Source organism: Leucoraja erinacea, chromosome 16, assembly GCF_028641065.1.
Source record: "Leucoraja erinacea ecotype New England chromosome 16, Leri_hhj_1, whole genome shotgun sequence".
Lineage (NCBI taxonomy): Eukaryota > Metazoa > Chordata > Chondrichthyes > Rajiformes > Rajidae > Leucoraja > Leucoraja erinaceus.
Window position 1 is genome coordinate 34,727,257 of NC_073392.1, and position 24,324 is coordinate 34,751,580.

Below are 24,324 nucleotides of genomic sequence, written 5' to 3' on the forward strand. Positions count from 1 at the left end.
GGTGAGGCTGTCCGTTATTTGCACACCGAGGAACTTTATGCTCTCCACTCTCTCCACTGCAGTGCCACTAATGTTGAGCGGTGTATGCTTTGGCTGCGCCCTCCTGAAGTCGACAACCATCTCCTTAGTTTTGTCGACATTCAATTCTAGGTTATTTTTTCCGCACCAGTCCACCAATTGTTCTACTTCCTCCCTGTACATTGTTTCGTCATCTCCACTGATGAGTCCCACCACTGTAGTGTCGTCCGCGAATTTTATGATTTTATTTTCCCTGAATCTGGCAGCACAGTCATGTGTGAGCAGTGTGAACAACAGCGGGCTGAGCACACAGCCTTGAGGGGAGCCGGTGCTCAGCGTGATCGAGCCTGAAGTGTTCTTGCCAACACGGACTGACTGCGGTCTCTCTGTCAGAAAGTCCAAGATCCAGTGACACAGGGTGGTGTTGAGGCCCAGCAGGGTTAGTTTCTCCACAAGTCTCTGTGGGATGATGGTATTAAACGCTGAGCTGAAGTCAATGTACAGGATTCTGGCGTATGTGTTTTTGTGGTGCAGAGGCGTGAGTACTGCGTGCCGCATGGTAGAGATGGCATCCTCTGTAGAGCGGTTGGGGCGGTAGGCAAACTGTGGGGGGTCTAACGATGAGGGGAGGCTGGCAGTAATGTGGGGTTTCACCAGGCGTTCAAAACACTTCATTATTATTGGGGTCAGGGCGACAGGGCGGTAGTCATTTAGGCAGGCAACCACTGGTTTCTTCGCTATGGGGATTATCGTGGAAGTTTTGAGGCATGTGGGGACAATGGCCTGACTAAGGGAGATGTTAAAGATGTCTGTTAGCACATCTGCTAACTCCTCAGCACATTCCTTTAGCACACGTCCTGGGATGTTGTCGGGTCCGACTGCTTTCCACGGGTTGACCTTAGACAGGATTCTCCGTGTGTCCATTGTGTCTATGGTCAGGACTGGCTGGTCGGTTTGTAGGCAGGGGCTGGCTCTCCTCTTGGGTGTGGTGTTTGCTGCATCAAAACGTGCAAAGAAGTTGTTCAGTTTATCTGGGAGAGAAGTGTCCGTGTCGGTTACCTGCTGCCTTGCCTTGTACCCCGTCAGTGTTTCAATTCCCTTCCACATCCTCCTGGTGTCTCCTGTGTCGCAGAGGTGTCCCTGGATTTTCCCCGCGAAGGCACGTTTCGCTGCCCTGATTCCTTTTCCCAGTGCAGTCCTGGTGGATCGGAGAGCGGCTGTGTTACCGGCTCTGTAGGCTGCATCACGAGCCCTCAGCAGCGAGCGCACCTCTGCTGTCATCCATGGCTTTTCGTTTCCACGTGCAGTGAAAGTTTTCATGATGGTGACATCCTCAGTGCACTTGGCAATGTAGCTGGTTACAGTCTCTGTGTACTCCTCGATGTTGATGAGGTCATCATAGGATGCTGCTGTCCTGAACACATCCCAGTCAGTGTGCAGGAATCAATCCTGCAGTGCAGGAAGCAATCCAATTAGATGCCAAAGAAATACCCTATTTCCTGGCAATGAAGACACTATTTTTTACCCAAAAATAAGGCACAAAAATTTACGTGCATCTTGGAGGCCGAAGGTTAGATTGTTAGCCAAGAAAGATAGACTTGGCTATCCCTCAGTACAGCAACATCAAGAACAATGTTGCTGTACTGAGGAATAGCTAAGTCTATCCCTCATTGCTGGCAGCTGATGGGAAGCGACTGTAAAGTGGGAAGTGGCTACAAATAGACAGCGCCGCTGGGGGTGGGGAGAATTCCTTTCACAGCATGTGGGGAGTCTGCTCGGGGTCAACACGGGCAGGAGCGTTGAGAAGGAGGGGGTCGGGGATCATGCCAGCAATGCACTCACTCACCGCTGTCACAGCGCTCTGGCCGCGGAGCATTGTGGCCGGGGAGGGAAGTAGCACGGTGGCTGTGAACAACCGCCGTGCATGGACAATGAGGGGACCAGCTCAAGAGCAAAGATCATAGAGCGGAGCGGGTCACAGGGCGATGGATAACAGACAGCGGGCGGTGGAGCTTACTCCTGTGTCAGCGCGATCAAGGGACCAATTGAGGTTACTCTGTGGTCCTGTTATCCATCGCCCGCTGACCCGCTCCGCTCTATGATCTTTGCACTTGAAAGACATGGGCCGAGCAGTGATTGCCATGCAGTCCCTGGCCACAATGCGGTGGCTCCGCGCCCGGAGCGCCACATTGAGTGAGTTGCTGGCATGATCCCCGACCCCCTCCTTCTCAACGCTCCTGCCCGTGCTGACCCGGGCCAGACTCTCCACATGCTGTGAAAAGAACTCTTCCCCCGAATTGGTCCCTTGAACTAGTATTGTCATTCAATAAGATCACAACTGATTCAACTTGTCCCGTTGTGCTCCAGTTTTTCCCACCATCTATCCACCTGCCATCACCCACCACCACCCACCCATTCAGTATGGGGGAGATCTGGAAGCCTTGGGCAAATTGAATTGTTACTTTCTTTATTTTTACTTTATTTTTTTTTTTTTGGAGTGTGAGAAATTCTATGTCCTGCCAGCCTTTTTTCAAAATGTAGCAATTCATAATGGGGGTGCGTCTTCGACACAGGTGCGTCTTCATTGCCGGGAAATACGTGTAACTCTGTAAATATGGAAACTCTGAAAACAAAAGCAGAACATGGTGGAAACAAACAATCAGCATCTATAGTGTGGAGATGAAAATAGTAAATATTTGCTAGGCATAACATGGCAGGCATGATGTGCCTACAGAAATACACAGTTAAGGGCTTGTCCCACGAGCAGCATGCGGCAAGCGCGACTAAACCGGAAGTGGGGGCCGCGCGGTGGTCGAGTGATCCCGTACGAGTTGACGTGAAGCTCGAGCAAAGTCCGCGAGAAGTTCGTGCTAGGCGTACGCCGTCAAGACGCTGCGTACGGCGTCGAGACGCTGCGCATGCCCGTTGAGGCGGTGCGTGCGGACTCAATGCGGCTGCGGGCTGGCAGGCCGTTGCCACGCGGAATATTTGGACTGTGTCAGTTTTTCGGAGCCCCGCGCGATGTCGGGACCAGCTCCGCACAACTCCATACGGCTCCAGTGATCGAAGTGGGACTGGCCTCGCGAGGCCGTACGGCTCAAGCGACCATGTTAGGTCGCGCTTGCCGCATGCCGTCGCATGCTCGTGGGAAAGGCCCTTTACTGTTTCAGATTGTGAGCACTTTGCAAGGAGAAGCTTGTGGTCACAGGTGAGAAAATGCAAACTCCATATAAACAAGCACCCATAGACAGGATCGAACCCAGGTCTCTGGTACTATAAGGCAGCAACACTACCACTGTGCCTCCCATTTGTTAGATTTTATATATGCAATAGTTTATTTTGTATTTTTCTCGGTGATGCTGCAACAAATGACATTGAGAATACTTCACCCCATGAAAAAATCTGACCAGGATGAAATATTGACACTGGTTAATCTCAAGAATCTCCCAATATTTCCAATGGATTGAAGATGGTGCCAGCGGCAGATACAGGGATTGAATGGTGGCGGTGCGATGATTGGGGTCTTACCTCCCAATTACTTACCTCTTACCAATGAGGTCAGCTGTGGGAGGTGGCCCCAGGGCACAAAGACTGAACTGTGGCTAGGTGAGGTGAGGAACGGCGGTTCACAGGCCAATGTGTCTGGATCGAGGCTTCGTTGGAGTGGGCCGGTGGAGGAGTGGCTCAATTGGATCAGGAGCCATGCCAGGAAGCAGAGAGTATGAATCAGACATGGCTTGCAGCGGCATGTGGCGGTGAAGCAGTGGTGCAGGACATCTACAACTGCACATGACCAGGCCAACCATACAACACTGCCAGGATAACGGGCCTTTATGACTAAATTAAGAACTCTACATTTAAAACCACTTTTGACTTGAATCTTAAAAAATTGCGCCCAAACATGCCGTTTCTTGTATACCGTCTCAGTGTACTGTTCCTATACACCTGTGCTTAACTGTGACTGTGCTTATGTATCATGATATTTTTGCTGAATCGTATGCAAAAAAGAGATTTCACTGTGACTCAGTGTATATGACAATAAAGCACCATTGTATCATTGATTAAATGGCCCACAATGGCTGCCTCGCCAGCAGTCTGTCTTGTCCCTTCTCTATTTTTATTATTTTAAGCATGTCTTGAATGTTTGTTTTACTGTCTCTTGGTATGTTTTATGTGGGGGGGGGGGGGGGGGGTGCGGGTGAGTGAGGGGGAATCAGGGAAAGTTCGAGCAAAGTCCGCGGGAAGTTCGCGCGTGACATATGCTGTCGAGGCGGCTTGCTGTTGCCCCGCGCGATGTCGGGACCAGCTCCGCACAACTCCATACAGCTCCGGCGATCGAAGTGGGACCGGCCCCGCGAGGCGTACGGCTCAAGCGACCACGTTGCCGCATGGAGTCGCATGCTCGTGGGACAGGCCCTTTATACAGACGTATGAGAACAATTGATATCCAACGTTCCAGGCGCTCATTCCAAAACAGGTTGAGTATGAAATATTAAAAGTGTTACTCTTGTAAAGAAGCCCTAATCGAGTAATCAAGACAGGAAATCCTCAGGCCATCATGAGGGGCTATAAATAACGTGCTAAAATAGATAGCATTTCCCTTACTGAAATCTGCCCACGTTCAGAAATCCTTTCAGCAATGTGCCACAATTTTTTCTCTTCCTTCACCCACGATGCTTTTCTCCTCCAATTTTCTCCCCCAGATGTTGATGTTTTTTCTGTTCACTCGCTCTACAAACTTGTGTTGACTGAAGTCGGGTATTTGATGCATCACTAGGGTGGCAAGGTGGTGCAGGAGTAGAGTTACTGCCTTACAGCACCAGGGATCCAGGTTCGATCCGGACTACGTGTGCTGTCTGTATGGAGTTTGTACGTTCTCCCCGCATGAGCTATCTTCTGGTGCTCCGGTTTCCTCCCACATTCTAAAGACGTATAGATTTGTAGGGTAATTGGCTTTGGTAAAATTGTAAATTGCCCCTGATGTGTAGGATAGAGCTCGGGGTGGTCGGCACAGACTCTGTGGGCCGAAGGGTCTGTTTCCGCACTGTATCGCTAATGTATCTCCAGAGATGCTGCCTGACCCGCTGAGTTACTCCAGCACTTTGTGTCTATCTTCAGTATAAACCAGCATCTGCAGTTCCTTCCTACAGAGCAGTAAGTGATAGTTGGATAGAAGAGAGAATGAAGGATAACGGGCAGATGGAGCCACGTGGGGGAGGGGTAGAGTTGGATAGAGGCAGATGGATGATAGATGGAAGTGGGTGGGAAGAGGGAAGGTGGGGATAGCTAGGAGGATGATGAGCTGGAACACAAAGGCTACCAGTGCTGGATTTCAGCACAGTACTCTGGGAGTGCTATCCCTGTGGAAAAATCCATCGTTCTGTACAATTTTAGGTGTCAGAGAAAGATATAATGGTTTATGTAAGAAAAACGAGGGTCTTATCCTGAGACCTGGCGAAAGATTTTCTCCCATTGTCAGTAAAAGTAAATCTTCAATCTACAAAAGAGTCCCAACCCAAAATATTACCTATCCATGTTCTCCAGAGCTGCTGCCTGACCTGCTGAGTTACTCCAGCACTATGTGCCTTTTTTTTTTTCTTAAACCAGCATCTGCAGGTTTACAGGTGTAAAGTCAGAGGAGATTTAACTGGAACCTGTGGGGCAATTTTTTCACCCAAAGGATGGTGGGTGTATGGAACAGGCTGCCAGAGGAGGTAGATAAGGCAGGTATTGTAACAACATCTAAAAAAACATTTGGACAGGTACATGGATAGGGAAGGTTTAGAGGGATATGGGCCAAATGTGGGCAGGTGGGCCTAGCATCAGTGGGGCCTAAAGACCTGTTGCAGTGCCGTGTGACTATGCTATTCCTTAAATCCACAAAAGCAAGTAATCTTTCTGTTAATTGCTTGTTTAATTGTTGGGTTCTGTGTGATTGGTTTAGTGTTAATGAACGTGAAACCATCATTAAATGTGATTAGATATGCAACAGGTGCATATAAATGTAAACATGTGATCAGTGCTTCCACAGTATAATTCTGGGCTTTGCTTAAAGACAGAGGTAAGCAGAGAGTTGATGGAACCTAATCTTTGTATTCTAAATCTTAGGTAGAGATTGTCCTAGAGACAACATCACTTTGATCAATGTGTTAAGAAGGAGATTGGTGTTTTGGTTATTTTAACTTAATGTATCGGTGGGCAATACTGTGTGTCTTTTCAGTGTGTGTGGAAAATGGATCTGCATGGTCTTCCTGGAGCCCAGCCTAAATTGTGCTCTGACTTTAGTAGTTGGGAACAAGTGCTCCTGAGACTAACTTTGTAAATGAGGTTGAAATGGGACTGTGGCACAAATATCATCCGGTTTCCTTCCACTCTTCCCCCAGATAGCAACGCACTCTGCCTTTGGTTAAAGCCAGGTGTTGGGAGAGAAGGAGCTTTCTTTGGCAAGTCGCCCAGCACAGAAAGTAGTGCCTGTAGTTTACAAATGTTTTGGATTCTTTAACTATCTCTCCCCCCCCCCCCGCACCCCAACACCGCTGCTTTAGAAATACAATGAAGAAACACTGCGAGGGAGTGTTTTAAGTTTGAGTAACAAGCCTCTTTGTAGATCGAGTCAAAATAAAGGTCTCCACCCAAAACATCACCTACTCCTCTCCAGAGGTGTTGCCTTAAGGGCCTGTCCCACTTGGGCGTAATTTGCGCCTCATTTACACGTCATGTAGAAAATTGGTTGACGTGTGGGGGGTGCGTGGGTGATGCGTGCATGGTGAGGCGTGGAATCACATGTAGTGGCGTGCGGTATCGCGCGGAGCTCCAGGATTTCATAGTGTGCTGAAATCCTCGCATGCCACCTGCGTGAAGTATCGCTTACGCACGCTGACGCATTGGCGTCGCACGCTGTATTGCGTGGTGATGCATGATTACGTCATCGTGCATCAACGTCCGTAAATGTGCGGCGACGCCCATACGCAGTCGGCCCGCCTTTTACACGTCATGTAACCTCTAACCTCGTCCACACAGACCTCTTCCTGGGTTTCTTGCTGGCCTTTCTTGGCCTTGCTGGTCTCTGCTGTTGCTGTAGCAATTAAATCTGTAGTCCTTCCATGATGGTCATGATGCAGAATAGGGAAGCAGGGTATTCTAATGACGTCACGCGCACCAGACGGCTGTGCTGACGCATGATGATGCATGATTTGCGCGAGACCGTCACACGTCAGTCACTACCAGCCTGTTGTGTAAATGACGCGCAAATGACGCCCAAGTGGGACAGGCCCTTTACCTGCTGAGTTACTCCAGCATTTTATATCGCTCTTTGATGTAAACCAGTATCTGCAATCAAGGTCTTTTTAAAAGATCTTTCCAACACTCAGTAGAGGGGGGGGGGGGGGGGGGTGGGAAGTAGGGGGGAAACTTTTTCTCCCTGCACGGGAGAACCGATATGCAGTGTTAAAACTCTGTGGCAGCAATGGAAGGCTGTTTAAAAGGCTTCAACACAAAAAGCCCGCGGGTCCCTGGATAAACTCAGTGCGGGGTCGAAGAGGTGCAGCAGCATCTATGGAGCGAAGGAAATACCTCGCAACGTGGTTTCGGGGCCGAAAGGCTGTTAAAGGCTGTTTAAAAGCCATCCTCCACCCCCCCCCTGCCCCCCATCCACTTTGAATTAATTTGCTTTCCTTTAACAATTGAAAAGCAATTGGCCACTTAACGGTATAATTAATTTAAATGCAAAACCACTGTATTGTTGCTTCTGTCTTGTGCTCCAGAAATCCATTTAATTTGGATTGAAACAAAAATGGGCACCAGAATACATCTGACTAGGAGATGAGAAATAAACATTTACCCCTTGGAAATTAATTTCATAGGAAATGCCCCTGTATAACCAACCAAGCCTGTGCACAAATCGGTTATAGTGCAGAACCCAGTTAATCCATTTTTGTTTCTCTCTCATCTTCCTAATCCTCAGCACTCTCTCAATCAACACCCATTTCCTCCGCTATCCTACCCCTTCTACTTATATCCCTCCCTTTGGTTTTATCTTCCACTCCTCCTTATCTGAAACGCTTTTGGCCCCTCGATCACAGCCTTTGTCACCTACACCACCCATCTGCCAATTGAGCCCCTTCACCTGTATCCACCTGTCACTCGCCAGCCTTTGTCCTGCCCCTCACTTCTCTTGTTCAGCTTTATTTTCCCACTACAATCTTTCTGAGAAAGGGTCCTGACTTGAAACTGCGTCTGTCCATTCCCTCCACAGATGTTGCCTGACCCACTGAGTTACTCCAGCACTTTGTGCTTTGCTCAATATCTCTCAATTAGTTTTTGTTCTCCATGGTGGAACAGTTGAGCCAAGCTTGTGTGCCAGGAATTAAATGTGCTTTAAAAGTGACTGAAATAGATCCTGTTCCATCAGTCACTCAGTCAAAAAAAAATAAAAAAATCTTATCTCGTGACCTGTGATGTGACGTTGTAATGAGACATTTTTGATTTGGGTCAAGTGTCTTGAGTTCCCATTCTGGGAAGAGTTTTACATAGAGTTCCTGTTGCTGACTAGGGTGATTCACTATAATGTTCGCTCTGATTAATTGTCTAGTGTATGTGTGTGTGTGTGCAGAAGTGATGACTACTGTCTTTCCTGTCCCCTCCCCCTCTCTCAAAACCACTGAATTAATCTAATGTTAAATAGACCATAAAAGGTGCTGCAATCCTCTGTTGTAGTTGCTGAGCTGCAATGGCGTGTCTTTGATTTGGAGATGAAGCAGGAACACAAAGTTCACTCTAGTTCTATTATCCCACTTTCTCATCCACTCCCTGTACATTGGGGGGGAATTTAGCGGCCAATTAAACTACAAACCTGCACGTCTGTGGTGTATGGGAGGAAACTGGAGCACCTGGAAGGAACCCATGCGGTCATGGGGAGAACGTGCAAACTCCACACAGACAGTACCCGAGGTCAGGATTCAACCCAAGTCTCTGGTGCTGTGAGGCAGCAGCTCTCCCTCTGTGCTGCCCTAGTTCACATTCCTCTACCGCCAGACTCTACAATCAGCTCTGCAAGTGACCAGCATTCATGGCTTCAATTTGACCATGCAGGATTTCAAAGATTTTGTAGATTAATTGTGAATGAAAAAATGAAAAAAAAAAAAAAAAGAAAAAAAAAATTAGTTATATACATAAATCCATGTAAGGGAGGGCTGAAAGCAAACCACTTTTTTTTTTGAACGTGTTATTGCCAAATTCACTCGTTGCCACTCCCTCATTGTGCTTACGTGGGAGTATGGAATAAGAATTCAATAACAGAACTTTGACCCACTTGAGTCATTGATTTTACTGACAGTGAACTTTGGAAAACCAGTCACAATCTATAACGTAAGCATATGAGAGAGATTTAAAAAACTTGAGACGGCTTTTAAATATATTGGGATCAACTAAAGTGAGTATTGTATTTTCTAAATTAGATTTGTCCCTGTACTGACATGTTGATGCATTCTACTTGAGTCTGGGATATCTAGCAGTGTTGTAGATCTGTGCAAATTAATTTGTTTTCTCTGGTTCTGTTTAATCATTCTCCATAAATCACTGAAACTCCCCGGTAGTCTCCTGTAAATTGTAGTGTGTAAGTAATCTGTCTGAATTGACATTTCCCTTTTGGGTGTAGTGTACATCCATCTTGTAGCCACTGTTTAGTAACCATTTAGGTATAATCTTGACGTATTATGGCAGAGGATAGTCTTTAAAGTGTAGGAAGGACCTGCAGATCCTGGTTTAAACTGAAAATAGACCCAAAAAGCTTGAGTAACTCAGCGGGTCAGGCAGCAATTCTGGAGAGAAGGGCATGGAAGTCTTAAATGTTATTTGGCAAATCACGTTTGTCATTCTGTCTCAAATGAGACTGACATCCTATCTACAGTGCTGCCACATGTAAGGAATTGACAATGGGTGCAGTAGGCCATTCGGCCCTTCGAGCCAGCACCCCCATTTAATGTGATCATGGCTCTTCATCCACAATCAGTACCTCGTTCCTGCCTTCTCCCATATCTCCTGACTCCGCTATCTTGAAGAGCCCTATCTAGCTCTCTCTTGAAAATATCCAGTGAACCAGCTTCCACCACACTGTGAGGCAGAGAATTCCACAGACTCACAACTCTGTGGAAAAGTGTTTTCTCATTCCCGTTCTAATTGACTTATCCCTTATTCTTAAACTGTGGCCCCTGGTTCTGGACTCCCCCAAAATCGGGAGTTTCCTGCCTCTAGCATTTCCAAACCCTTAATAATCTGATATGTTTCAATAAGATCCCCTCTCATCCTTCTAAATTCCCGGGGGGGGGGGGGGTGATCAGGAATGGGAAGAAAATGCAGGTATGGAAAATCTCTCTCCCTGCACTGGAGATCTCTCCCTGCACACTGACCTTTTCTCGTCGCAGAGAATTCCACAGACTCACCGGGGACTCTGTCACCGTTGAAAAGTGGCCGAGTCCGGAGCGGGTGGAGCTCATTCTGCTGCTGCTGTCGTTGCTGCTGCTGCTGTCGTTGCTGCTGCTTATCTACCGGAGAGTCGGAGGCTCCAAAACGGGTCTGTGCCCCTGGGCGGGACTCCCCCCATGGCTCCCTGGAGGGGAACAAGTTTCCTGCCTCTAGCATTTCCAAACCCACTGCCCCGCGCGGCTTATATTATTGCGAGGACGCCGGGGGCTCTAACACCAAGACCCGGTGGGGACCTCGCACCACCCGGCGTGGCTTTAATGGCCGCGGGACAATCGCCATCGGGGGGGGGTGACATCGGGGGGGGGGAGAGTAGATCGGTAATGTGGAGTAAATGCAAGTATGGAAAATCTCATTGCTGTAGCAACATTTCTGTGGCCAAACGTAGTTTAGTTAGAGATACAGGCTGGGGTCTATTTGTATGTAATGTATGGCTGCAGAAACGGCATTTCGTTTGGACCTCCAGGGGTCCAAATGACAATTAAATTGAGTCTGACTCTGACTCTGACTCTGACTCATTGCTGTAGCAACATGTCTGTGTCAAACATAGTTTAGTTTAGAGATACAGGCCCTTCGGCACAACGAGTCTGCACCTCCCAGCGATCCCCGCACTTTAACACTATGCTATAGGGACAATTTTACACATACACCAAGCCAATTGACCTAAATACCTGTACAAGGTACCACAGAGTGGAAGCAGTGAGAGAGGGTGTTATGGGGAGAATTTCAGTTGCCTCACCTGATGAGATTTAGGAGTAAAATGGACACAAGAAACTGCGGATGCCTGTCCATTCATTCTACAGAACTGCCTGACCTGGTGTTACTCCAACACTTTGTTCTGCTCAGGATTCCAGCATCCAGTTAATTTTTTGCTATACTGTTGTTGACTTTATTATGGGCCTGTCCCACTTACGTGACTTTTTCGGCGACTGCTGGCACCCATCATAGGTCGTTGCAGGTCAGCGGGGACCAGAAAGGCGCTACGACTATTTGGTGACTGAGGAGACGACTCACGACCATACAAGTGATGCCCTGTCACGGGGTGAAGTCTGTATGGTCATGAGTAGCCGCCCAAATAGTCGTACCTTGTTCTGGTCGGGAAGTAATAAGGAACACGGGCCAGGAGGTTTATTGACAGACAGATTGTCGGCCGAAGTCCAGTGATGAAACCTGCATGAGTCCAAAAGATAATAGTTGTGAATTATGAAGCTTGAGGATAGGAAGATTGTGAAACTGGTGCAGTGTCAGCCACGTTCAGGGAAGGGGAATGCGGAGGGGAAATGTTTGGGGGAGCAATGGGAAGGGGGTGTTTGTGGAAGGTATGTAAAATTGGAGAATTCAATGTTCATACAAAGATAGACACAATGCCAGAGTAACTCAGCGGGCCAGGCAGCATTCCTGGAGAGAGGGATGGGTGATGTTTCGGGTCAAGACACTTTTTCCATCAGTCTGAAGAAGGGTCTTGACCCGAAACGTCACCATTCCTTCTTCCTGGAGATGCTGCCTGTCCCGCTGAGTTACTCTGGCATTTTGTGTCTATCTTCGATTTAAACCAGCATCTGCAGTTCCTTCCTACACACTCGCTGTTTGTACTGTTGGGTCGTAAGCTACCCAAGCAGACTGTTCTTCCAGTCTGCATGTGGCCTCAGTCTGGCAATGTAGGAGGCCCAGGATGGAAAGGTCAGTGTGAGCATGAGAAGGGAAGTGAAACTGGTTAGCAACCGCTAGATTGAATTCTCCACTTTTTTAGGCAACTTCTACCAATGCCCTCTCTCTCCATGACACCCCATTTCTTTCCCCTTCCCCAAACCCTTGCTCCAGTTTCTCCCCTCCACCTACATTCCTTCCTCCACCTTTTGCAATTTTCTAAATCCTCTCTTACTTGATCAACTCTGTTCCTTTTGAGTTTGTGCCTTTTGTTCTCCAGCCGTTGTCCAACAATCTGCCTCTCAAAAGCCCTCTTGCCTGTGTCCACCTATTCCTGACCATGCTTTGTCCTGCCCCTCTCTTCCATCTTTCTTTCCTGCCCCCCACCCCACCCCTTTCCCAACCTTGCAATCAACCTGAATCCTGACTCAAAACATCTGCCATTAATGTTCTCCAGAGTTGCTGCCTGATTTCCTGAGTTACTCCAGTACTTTAACAATCTTTAGTAAACCGGCATCTGCAGTTCCTCGTTATTACATGGAGATTTTGAGAAATATCTACCTCTGCAAATTATTATTTTAACAGGTCTACCGGGCACTTGTAAGAGTGAGGAAAATGGAATATGCAAAGAAGTCCATCGGTTTCTTATCTTCCAGTTCCATCTCCAGGTAAAATCTCTATTGATATGATCGTCCTTCAGTGAGCACAGTTCCCTACCTGTGATCACTGGTTATCTGTGACCTAATGCTAAGTGTCCAGAATCTTGTACCATTGGTTCTGTGTTGTTTCCTGCTTGCCCCATCTACCTGGTGACCGATGTTGATGATTCTTCCATTGCCACTGCTGGACAAGAGCCACTGGCTCTTCAACACTTCTGTGAATCTGCTGGAAGCTAGCAAGGCTTTAACAAACATGCTTGTTTCTTTTTGTTTGAGAATGGCTGAGGGGAAATTGCAAATAAGCTTGCAGTATTTGGCTCAAATCCAAGGAGGACTCAATGTGCTGTACTTGTACACGTACCCACTTCCTCCAAGCCACTGAAGTAAGCTCCAAGGATAGACACAAAATGCTGGAGTAGCTCGGCGGGACAGGCAGCATCTCCAGAGAGAAGGAATGGGTGATGTTTAGGGTTGAGACCCTTCGTCAGACATTTCCAGGCAAGTCCATGACATTTCTGAAGACAAAAAGAGACGGCACGTGCTAGAATCTGAAAGGGTGGGGAAGATAACAGTGGAAGTTGGCATCTAAGGAAGCACAGAGGTGCAAGTCAGTTTCTTTTTTACATGCTGCATCAAGACTGGGGGGGGGGGGGGGGGGGGGGGAGATTGCCAGTATGAAGCAGTCTGAGGGAGTGGAGTGGGATACAGGGGGGTAGGTGAAACCAGTAGGGGGAAGGGAATGGGAAAGGTGAATAAAGGGAGAAGGAAACTTCAGTCTGAAGAAGGGTTTCGGCCCGAAACGTTGCCTATTTCCTTTGCTCCATAAATGCTGCCGCACCTGCTGAGTTTCTCCAGCACTTTTGTCTACCTTCGATTTTCCAGCATCTGCCGTTCCTTCTTAAACAAGGAAACTAGATGGTTGGGTGGTCGTGCTTGAGAGGAGAACGCGGCAGGCGTGAGGGATCTCGCGTGTTAATGTTCATTGTCGTCCATCTTCTTTGTTTTGAGGCCAAACACAAATTGGAAGAACAATGTCTCGTTTTTAACTGGGAGTCGATAACCCAATGGTATGAGCATCTGAATGGTCCAGTTTTGGGTCATCTGCTCTACCCACACACTTGCCTGTCCACTTGGTTTTCTCCCTTGGTTCACCCTTCCCTTCCCTTCCTTTCCCCTCATCAGGTCCCATTTTGCCTTCATCTCCTCCCACTGGTTTCACCTATCACTAATCAGCTTCTACCCAATGCTGCCACTCCAGCCCTGTACTGCTATACACTGGCAACCTTTCCTCCCCCTCAGTCTGTGCAGGGTATTGATCAGAAACATTGACTTGCATCCTTAGCTCCAGAGCTGATCAGCTAAGTTCTGGCAACAATTTTTCTTCCCTCTTGGTCCAGGTGCAGGGTCTTGAAGTGTTGACTTGGATTTTTCTTTGTCTCCATATTGAGTGGCCCAAGTTCTTCCAGCATTCTTTTCTACTAATTTCTCTGTGGCAGTTTCATCAACGCCAACCATGTTGGTTCAAGAGTGTTTTATTGTCATATGTCCCAGATAGAACGATGAAATTCTTATTTGCTGCACTACAGTATATAAACATAGTACACTGTAAACAATATGATAAATGAGAGAAAAAGTTCAGTGAGTGCATGTACAAATATTCACAAGTACACACATGCTCAAAAAACAACTCACTAAATTACTGAGATTTGAAACATAGAAAATAGGTGCAGGAGGAGGCCATTCGGCCCTTCGAGCCAGCACCGCCACTGATTATGATCATGGCTGATTGTCCCCAATCCATAACCCGTGCCTGCCTTCTCCCCATATCCCTTGACTCCATTAGCCCCTAGAGCTCTCTCTTAAATCCATCCAGTGATTTGGCCTCCACAGCCCTCTGTGGCAGGGAATTCCATAAATTCACAAAAAAAAGTTTTTCTCACCTCAGTCTTAAATGACCTCCCCTTTATTCTAAGACTGTGGCCCCTGGTTCTTGAAGTTGCAAACATTTGATTTAATTGCCAGTAAATTGGAGAGATGAAGAGGGGATGTCAGCTAGAGGGGAGACAGTTGTTCAGTTTGTGGTGCCAACAGTAGAAGATAAAAGGAACATTGGAGCCAAGATGCAGAACATAAGTTGATGTCGATCTGAAGCAAGAGAATGCAAAAGTTACCCACCAAATTATTGAACATCTGTAGAGAGGAGAAACAGTCAATGAACAAAGACTGACCCAGCTGACTGCCCATAACCACACGTGGCAACAGGCCTGGCTCGTCACCATGATGGAGGATCCGGCAGGCTGCTGGCTGCAGGGGGGGGAAGGTCGGAAGCCTCCGAGCTCGGCCCTGAAGATCAGAGTGACGAGGAGGAGGGAGCCGCTGGCGACGACGGATGTGAGGAGCGGACTGGTAGGAGCGGGACCGGGACATTACATCCAGCACCTTCAAGGTCGGCTGCAGGAGGTGCCCAGGAGAAACAAAGATGGCCGGGCAAGAAGTGGGATATCTGTGCGTGTGCCGAGCCGGTTGAGGGTGATGGAGACCCTGCAGCAACCTGGGACTTACCAGGATCAAGGGCATCCAGCACATGGACAGGTCTTTGGATGTTTTTTATGCAAATGGTGTCATTTCAAATGGTGCCAAAAAAAAGCATGTGTGAGCTATGCAAAGAGCATTTCACTGTGTCGTGCATATGTGACAATAAAGAACATCATTAATTGGTACAGTACAATCTTGTCTGGTTCTCTCACAAACAAGGGACTCGTTGCTCCTCTGTGATTTTGTAACAAAGGAACTCTTATTTAGATGTGCTATTGTTTTGATTTGAGTTGCTTCTCTCAACATGTCCAGCCTTGACAGTAATTATCATCCAATCATGCATCTATCGATTCAAGTAAAAGACTTTGCAGGCTCCTATGTCAACATAAGCCTGTTGCAATAAGTAGAAAGCTGCAATAAATGTAACCTTTCAGAAATCCCTACATGCTCTCTTTAAGAGAAGATTAAATAATTGAGGCTGAAGAAGGTTCATGACCAGAAATATCACCTGTCCAATCCCTCCACAAATGCTGCCTGACCTTCTGATTGAATCGCATTGTGTTTTACTTGAGATTCCTGCATCTGCAGTTTCTTGTCTAGACTTCATGTAAAATTCAGTACATTCTTGATCCATGCTGTGGTCCTTGTTCTCTCTTTACCAATGAATCCAATAATACTTGCAAGGTGTTGTTTTCTCAGGTGTGTCTCTGCACGTGCATCCCACCTGTTGCACAATGCTCCATCCCAAAGACCATTTCGAGTGTGCAATTGGGACCGGAGTTTGAAGAAGGGCATCATGGCTCTGAGTCTTCAGGATCTACTAGACAAGGTGAAGATTATTTTATGAATGGTTTTTATTGAAGCTCTGGTGTGGACTGTAAGCATCCAAATGCTCCTGCCTCGAGTATTCAAGAAGCTGGATGGGCGTTATTCACTTCATAAACGCATGGCTTGTTGTTCCTATAATCTGGAAATTAGATTGTGTGCTTTACTATTGGGCCAGCACAATGGCACAGCGGTAGAGGTGCTACCTTAAAGCACAAGAGACCCGGGTTTGATCCTGACTAAGAGTACTGAATGCATGGAGTTTGTATGTTGTTCCTGTGACCACGTGGGTTTTCTCTGGGTGCTCTAGTCTCCTCGAACACTCCAATACACAAACGGGTTTGTAGGTTAATTCGGCTTCGGTGTAAATTTTCACCAGTGTGTAGGACAGTGTTGGTGTACGGGGATCACTAGTTGGCGTGGGCTGAAGGGCCTGTAATTCTGCGCTGTAATTCTGAAATAAACTATTAAAGTACACTTGTAACATTTGAAATTCGTGTTTGTAAAATGTGGATTACTATCTGGTTATATCCATTAACAAATTGACTGAAAGGGATGCTCTGTTTGTAGTTTTTTGGAGATGGAACATTGAAACGAGCCCTTTGGCACATCCACCATCGATCGCCTGTTCACGAATTCTGTTGCATCCACTCCCTATAATAATAATAATAATAATAATAATCTTATATAGCACATTTTTAGTCAACTTGCATTGACCCCAAAGTGCTTCACATAATTACATTACATTTACACACAGGCAAAGGTGGGTGAAGTGTCTTGCCCCAAGGACACAACGACAGTATGCTCTGTTTGTAGTTTTTTGGGGATGGAACATTGAAACAAGCCCTATGGCACATCCACCATCGATCGCCTGTTCACGAGTTCTGTTGCATGCACTCCCTACACATAGGGACAATGAATCTTCAAGAGCGCACGTCTCAGGGATGTGGGAGAAAATCAGACCACCACGTGGTCACAGGGAGTACATGCAAACTCCACACAGACAGCACCTGAGGTCAGGATTGAACCTGATCTCTGGTGCTGTGAGGCAGCAGTTCTACCAGCTGTGCTGCCACAAGCCTTGTTTGAGTTTAAGTCTTGTTGATGTGGATGAGGCCGGTGAGGTTGCTTTTACTGCAAATTGAGCTTTTGCCAAAGACCTTGTACTACTATGTAGTACTGTAACCCACACCATATGAGGATTTTTGGACTGTGACTAAAGTGTGATGATGCATGACTCAACGAGAGTTTCCATGATATTCTTAGTAGTGAAGTTAGTGCTGAGTTGTCAATATCATGGCACTGAAATAACTTGGTCGGGGGGGGGGGGGGGGGATGGGGGTGAATCACTGTCTACTGACCTTTGAAATGCAATATATCAATGTTCACACATCTCTTTTGATGGAAACCTCAAGGGCAAGTAGAATTTTACAGATGTTGGGGAAAAAAAAAACCTGCACTGGGGTTTGCTGAAAACATAACTGATAACCTATATCAATGTATTAACTTTTATCTTCATGGAAAGGTTTTTGAAAGTGAGCTTATAAAGGATAAACAACATTTAAGTTTGGTTTCTTATTCAACGAATACCTTACAACCCATCAAAAGAGGGGGCGCTGCTTTGGCAGCAGCCATGTCAGCAGCGCGTCGGTATTTTTTCAACTTTTTCTTATTTTTTAGTACGTTTTAAAGTATGTATTTTGTGTTTCTTTGTGTGTTTTGTGTGGGGGGTGGTGTGGGGCGGTGAGGGAAGAAACCGCTTCGGTTGCCTCCTCCATGGAGAGGCGACTTTTTTCCGGGTCGCCTCCCCCGTGGCCTAACATCAAGGATCGGCGCGGCCTTTCCCAGAGACGTTCCCGGGGCTTCAACGGCAGGCGCAGCGTGGACTCTCGGCGTGGAGCGGGTGAGCCCTCGCTGGGGTTCGCTGGAGGGGAGCGCTCCGTTTCGCTGGCCCGGCAGCCTGAAGTCGCAGCCTGAAATCGCGGTCTGCAGAGCTCCAGCTGGTGCGGCGTCTACAGCCCGGGATCCCTCGTGGGGGACCCGGGGAAAGAAGAAGCCATCACTGCCGGCCCGCGGCCAACTTCTACCGCAGGGCCGGCATGGACTTACCATCACCCCTGGAGGGGAGCTTCGACCGCCGGCCCTGCAGTCTACGGTGCTTCTGGCTACGGCGGAGACTTTAAATCTCGACCGCCAGCCTGCGGCCTACAACAACTTAAAGCTGCGGTCTCCGGTGAGGAAGAGCCGATCCTGGACTGACTCTGGACTCTGGTCCTGTCCACGGGGGGTGGGGGGGAAATGGAGGAGGACTGGCCAAATTTTTGTGCCTTCCACCAAAGTGATGAATGCTGTGGTGGATGTTTGTGTTACTTTCTTTTATTGTGGTTGTGTGTTCTTTATTATTGTATGGCTGCTGACGACCCAAATTCCACCAGCCTGGCCATGTGGTCATTAAAATACAATACAATACAATCAGTATGAATATTTAATTCACCAATTTAAAGTAACCTTGAATAACCTTTTGCTGTGCCCCACCTGGACTCTCACCTATTTTTCCCTGTCCCCCTCCCACTACACCTACATTTCTTCCTTCAATTTAAATTTGCAACACGCCAGCCCGTTTTGTTTCACACCTTCTGTTTTTTCATCTCTGGGCTTTGTCCAACCATCTGCCCATCATCACCCCCCCCCCCCCCCCCCCCTCCCCCCGGCCAGGATTTGTCCTACCCCTCCTTTCATCCCCTAACCCCCCCCCCCCCCCTCTCCCCCCCTTGCAATCGGTCTGAAGGAGGGTCTTGATCTGAAAAGTCACCTATCCATATTCTCCAGGGATGCTACCTGCCGGACCTGTTACTGCAGTACTTTGTGTTTTGTTCTTCTAAACATTCTTCTGCTTTCAGGTCCAAGAATCATTGCACACAACGTCCAGTGTCTCGTTGCTTTTGGAGGAGGATGGAACTTTCATTGAGAGTGAGGAATTCTTTCAGACTGTATTAGATCACACCCTCTTCATGGTCATTGAGAAGGGACAAAAATGGACACTACCAAAGGTGTGGACGCTGGCATTATTTATGAATTCTTTAACTGCAAATACATTTTCTTCTAAATGAGCAAGTCTTTAGATGTTAAAATGGCTCTCTGGCCAGTTTGAATGACACTAGCAGTGACTAGTGTGATGCCGCAGGCTGCAGGGTGACTTGGATAGGTTTGGTGAGTGGGCAGATGCATGGCAGATGTAGTATAATGTGGATAAATGTGAGGTTATCCACTTTGGTGGCAAAAACAGGAATGGTGTCAGATTAGGAAAGTGGGAGGTGCAACGAGACCTGGGTGTGCTTGTACATCAGTCACTGAAAGTAAGCATGCAGGTACAGCAGGCAGTGAAAAAAGCTAATGGCATGTTGGCCTTCATTGCACGAGGATTTGAGTTTAGGAGTAAGGAGGTCCTACTGCAGTTGTACTGGGCCCTGGTGAGACCGCACCTGGAGTATTGTGTGCAGCTTTGGTCTCCTAATTTGAGAAGGGACATTCGTGCTATTGAGGGAGTGCAGCGTAGGTTCACGAGGTTAATTCCTGGGATGGCGGGACTGATATATGAGGAAAAAATGGGTCGACTGGGCTTGTATTCACTGGAATTTAAAAGGATGAGTGGGGATCTTATAGAAACATATAAAATTCTTAAGGGATTGGACAGGCTAGATGCAGGAAAAATGTTCCCGATGTTGGGGGAAGTCCAGAACCAGGAATCAGTTTAAGAATAAGGGATAGGCTATTTCGGACTGAGATGAGGAAAAACTTCTTCACTCAGAGAGTTATGAATCTGTGGAATTCTCTGCCACAGAAGGCAGTGGAGGCCAACTAAAGATAGACACAAACAGCTGGATTTGCTCAGCGGGACAGGCAGCATCTCTGGAGAGAAGGAATGGGTGATGTTTCAGGTCGAGACCCTAGATGTTTTTGAGAGAGAGTTGGATTTAGCTCTTGGGGCTAAAGGAATTGAGGGATATGGTGGGGTGGGGGGGAAGCAGGAACGGGGTACTGATTTTGAATGAGCAGCCATGATCATATTGAATGGTGGTGGTGGTGGTGGCTCGAAGGGCCAAATGGCCTACTCTTGCACATATGTTTCTATGTTAACCTTCCATAATCTGTCTCTTGTTTCAAGGTCCTGACCTCCAAACAGATATTTCCTACAATTAAAAAAAAAAAAAATTTTTTAACAAAAGTGTAACCAACAAAATAGTTCTAGAGAAAAATATACATGGAGAAGATTACATTTTGTGGAGTAAAATTAAAGTTTCTTTTTAAAACAGAATGTTGGCTTTCACCGGGGCTTCCCTGACAAATTGTGCAGAAGAGATGTTGCCAGAATAACCTTTGACCTCTACAAAGAAAGTCCTCAGGATTTCATCGGCTGCCTGAATGTGAAGGTGACCCTCTACGGCTCCTATTCGTTATCGTGTGATGTGCAATGTACAGGAGCAAAGAAAATAATGAGGTAAGAACAGATTTCTGAGTTGGAAAGCATTGGATCACTGAAGGTACACAAAAATGCTGGAGAAACTCAGCGGGTGCAGCAGCATCTATGGAGTGAAGGAAATAGGCAACTCCAGCATCTGTAGTTCCCTCTTAAACGCATTGGATCACTGAAATTTGTTACTGTTCAAGAACTGGTTTATTTCTTGAATTATTATTGACAATTATGTAGTGATAAATTTAATTGTCCACTGTCAAACCATTCATTCCAACAAAAAAACTTTGAGCACCCTTTATGGGTGACTGTTTGCATACTTTGGGCAAGCAAGCAAAGACTGTCACTATGACTTGTCACTTGTGACAATAAAGTATTCATTCAAATTGTGTTCAATCAATAGGGCACCCAAACATTGGAGAAGTCCTGACTGTTGTTTATTAACTCTCTGCTGGTGAGATTCATGTTCATGAATGGACATCTTCATGAGGGGGTTGCTCAACAGTCTAGGCTTATGAGAATTTGCTTTTGGGATGGGACAACTTAGTCCCGATTTGGCTGTAAATACAAGCCTCCCCTGATCAATAAAACTAAAGTAATCTTGGATACCATTAAACTTTCTTTTGCCAGTATAGTTTTCCCTTCGTTTCACATCACCTGCCAGTGTGACGGGTCCCGGTACACCACTTCTATCATGCACCCCTAGTACCCAAACTATCAGTTGCCACTTTTTTAAAAATTTAACCACCTACTACTTCAATTACCAAGATCTTCTTGCCTGCAACATGCTACCTCTCAAATCACAGCAAAATAGTCTCTTGCCTGGCATATCCTTACACTCTAACTCGGCAGTCATCCATTTCAATTTCACTTCAACTTTTTGTTTTGTTTTTGTGTGGTTTCCACATCAATCTTGTCCCTGCATCAACATTCAAGCTGACTTTGTACTTTGTCTTTTCTTGCTGTTAAATGCAAGCTTGACCATCCCATTATTTGGATAGTTATATGGACGGGAAAGGTATGGAGGGTTATGGTCTGAACGCAGGTGTATGGGACTAGGGGAGAATACGTGTTCGGCACGGACTAGAAGGGTCGAGATGGCCTGTTTCCGTGCTGTAATTGTTATATGGTTATAATTTAGATTCTAGCCTTATCTTCCCCGCCCCTCCCATTACTTTGTATCTCTCTACCTCTTACACTTGCAATTTCTCTGTGTACGATCAATAAACATTCTTAGTTTCTGTCCCTTTCCAAAGTCAGAAATATAGTATAAAGGCAGACTCTGTGGCCCTCTGTCCAAATCAAACCCTCATTAACAACACCCCGCTCTAATCCCATGTTCCCCACATTCCCATAAAGATTTTCCCTCTATCCCCAGATTCTACCATCCCCTTGCACACCTGGGGCAATATGCAGTGGCGAATGAACCTTTGAAACCACAAGGCTTTTGAGATATGGGCAAAGATCAGAGCATCCACAAGCAACTTGTGCTGTCACAGATCCTGCAAACTCCTTACAAACGGCAACAGTCAGCGTTAAAGTGAGTTGTTGAGCTGAGGGAATTAATTACACCATCGGACAGCCCACGTGGTGGTGATCTCCTTCAATGGACCCTCATCAGCTCTCGTACTTGTATGATTGGGTTATCTCAATCAAACTTGTATTGCAGCCGCAAACATGCTTTTACAGAACTAATCCTATCCAACCACCATCTGTTTGCTCCAATGCAAAAAAGCGGCAGAAAAATGAAAATGCAGTGGTGAGAAGTTGTGGTTTCTTCAGCTCATGGCTGAACTGCATTGCAGAAAATTGGTTTAGACAGTTTGTTTGTTCTAGTGGAAGTGCTTTGTACAACATTGTTTATTCAATGCTAGATACAAAGTGTTGGAGTAACTCGGTAGGCCAGGCAGCATCTCTGGAGAACATGGATCGGTGATGTTTAGGTCGGGACCGTTCTTCAGACTGTCAGCATCTGCTGTTCCTAGTTTCTCTTTATTAACACTGTTTTGTTTCCTGCTAGGGAAGCCTTGCGATTGACAATGTACACAATGCAAGCTACAGGACACATTCTACTTGGAACCTCAAGCTACGTCCAACAGCTGTTGGATGAGGAAGAGCGGCAGGGGAAACCCTTCCATCGTCTTGAATGAAGGCAACTAGCCCAAATACTCGTAGATTACTTTAATGACATTTTTCATAAACTTGGTTTTGGCATATTTTATGAAACTATTGATGCAGACTCTAATCGACATGTGAAGTGGCTTCTGGCTCGACTTTGGCATTGTTTGCAGATACATGGTCAACCCTGATCACAACAGTACTGGAACAAATGTGTGCTTGCTTCATGTGGCCGAGTGTTTTTAGAGGACTAACTATGCATGGAATGATCAGATTCTCACATCACTGCACTTAATCGATTTGAAACTTAATTACTAATCACATTTTTAGACTTTTATTTATCTGCTCTGGCAGTGCACAAATGTAGTATTAGTTTCCTTTAGCATTCACTTGCGCTAGAATTAAATGTATCCTTAACCACATGTCTGCAGTTTTGCCTAAAACCTGTCACCCTCCTTTTAGATTATACATTCACAGATTTTCCACAATTGCAATTATTGGTCTAGATCGGCCTATTTATAACAGTAATTTATTTTCAAATGCAAAGGAGATTTCTATTAAAGTCAGGGAATGTGTGTTTTGGTGAATTGTAATCCCTTGTACTTGCTACGGTTTTAGTTAATTTCGAAGCTATTAAACAATCTTTTACCAGGACAAAATCAGTCGGTGATAATAAAGTAATCTATTCGTGTCCAACTGTGGTCATAGCAAAATTCTTCCACCCATAAAAAAATGAATTGCAATATAATTGAAAGTTTAATACTTTCTAATTTTTCTAACTTTGTAAATACAAAATATTTTTCTGAAATCTAATCTTGGTCGACTTCTCCTTTTTCCAATCTGGCTTCAGCCATATCTGTATTAACTGGTTCAGTACAATAGCAAAATCTACATTGTCTAAATGTAGACTACAACACATCCACTTCCATTATCAGTTTAAAAACAACAAGTATGTGATATATTTGGTTTTCCATATTTTGCAAAACTATAATGCAAGACAAAATACAAAATGCTGGATGCATTCAACAGCTCATAAGATGGGTGGGGGAGTTTGTAAGTTATAGGAGCAAAATTAAGCCTTTCGGACCATCAATCATGGCTGCTCTATCTTACCCTCTCCCCATAGCCCGACATCTGTACTAATCAAGAATCTGTCAATATCTGTCTTTAAAATATCCAATGACATAGCCTCCATAGCCTTCTGTCAATGAATTCCACAAATTCACCACTGACTAAAAGTTCTCTTTGTCTCTCTTCTATAGGTATGTCCTTTTATTCTGAGGCTATGGCCTCTGGTCTTAAATGCCATTAGTGGAAACATTCTCTCCACATCCAGGCCTTTCACAATTCAGTAAGTTTCAATGAGTTCATAAGTTCCCCCTCCCGTCCTCATCCTTCTAAACTCCAGTGAATCCAGGCCCAGTGCTGTCAAACGTTCATCATAGGTCAACCCACTCATTCCTGGAATCATTCTCGTAAACATCCTCTAGACCCCCTAAGACATCCTTCCTCAGATATGGTGCCCAAAACTACTGTAGTTTTACTGTGAACTACTGTAGTAACTCAGCGGGA

At 46.2% G+C, this 24,324-nt stretch overlaps 1 protein-coding gene across 2 annotated transcripts; it reads left to right on the forward strand.

The window, feature by feature from the left end:
* The first annotated feature begins 9,286 nt into the window (after window positions 1-9,286).
* cidec (cell death inducing DFFA like effector c) lies at window positions 9,287-23,565 on the forward strand. Of its 2 annotated transcripts, none has more exons than XM_055648144.1 (6): window positions 9,287-9,448; window positions 12,730-12,812; window positions 16,038-16,167; window positions 19,064-19,213; window positions 20,477-20,661; window positions 22,655-23,565. In XM_055648144.1, the coding sequence occupies exons 2-6, from the start codon at window positions 12,760-12,762 to the stop codon at window positions 22,782-22,784; spliced, it is 648 nt and encodes a 215-aa protein (XP_055504119.1). In that variant the 5' UTR covers window positions 9,287-9,448; window positions 12,730-12,759; the 3' UTR covers window positions 22,785-23,565. The 2 variants fall into 2 exon arrangements, with proteins under 2 accessions (XP_055504119.1, XP_055504120.1); XM_055648145.1 differs by having other exon boundaries at window positions 9,293-9,384.
* Window positions 23,566-24,324: the final 759 nt, after the last annotated feature.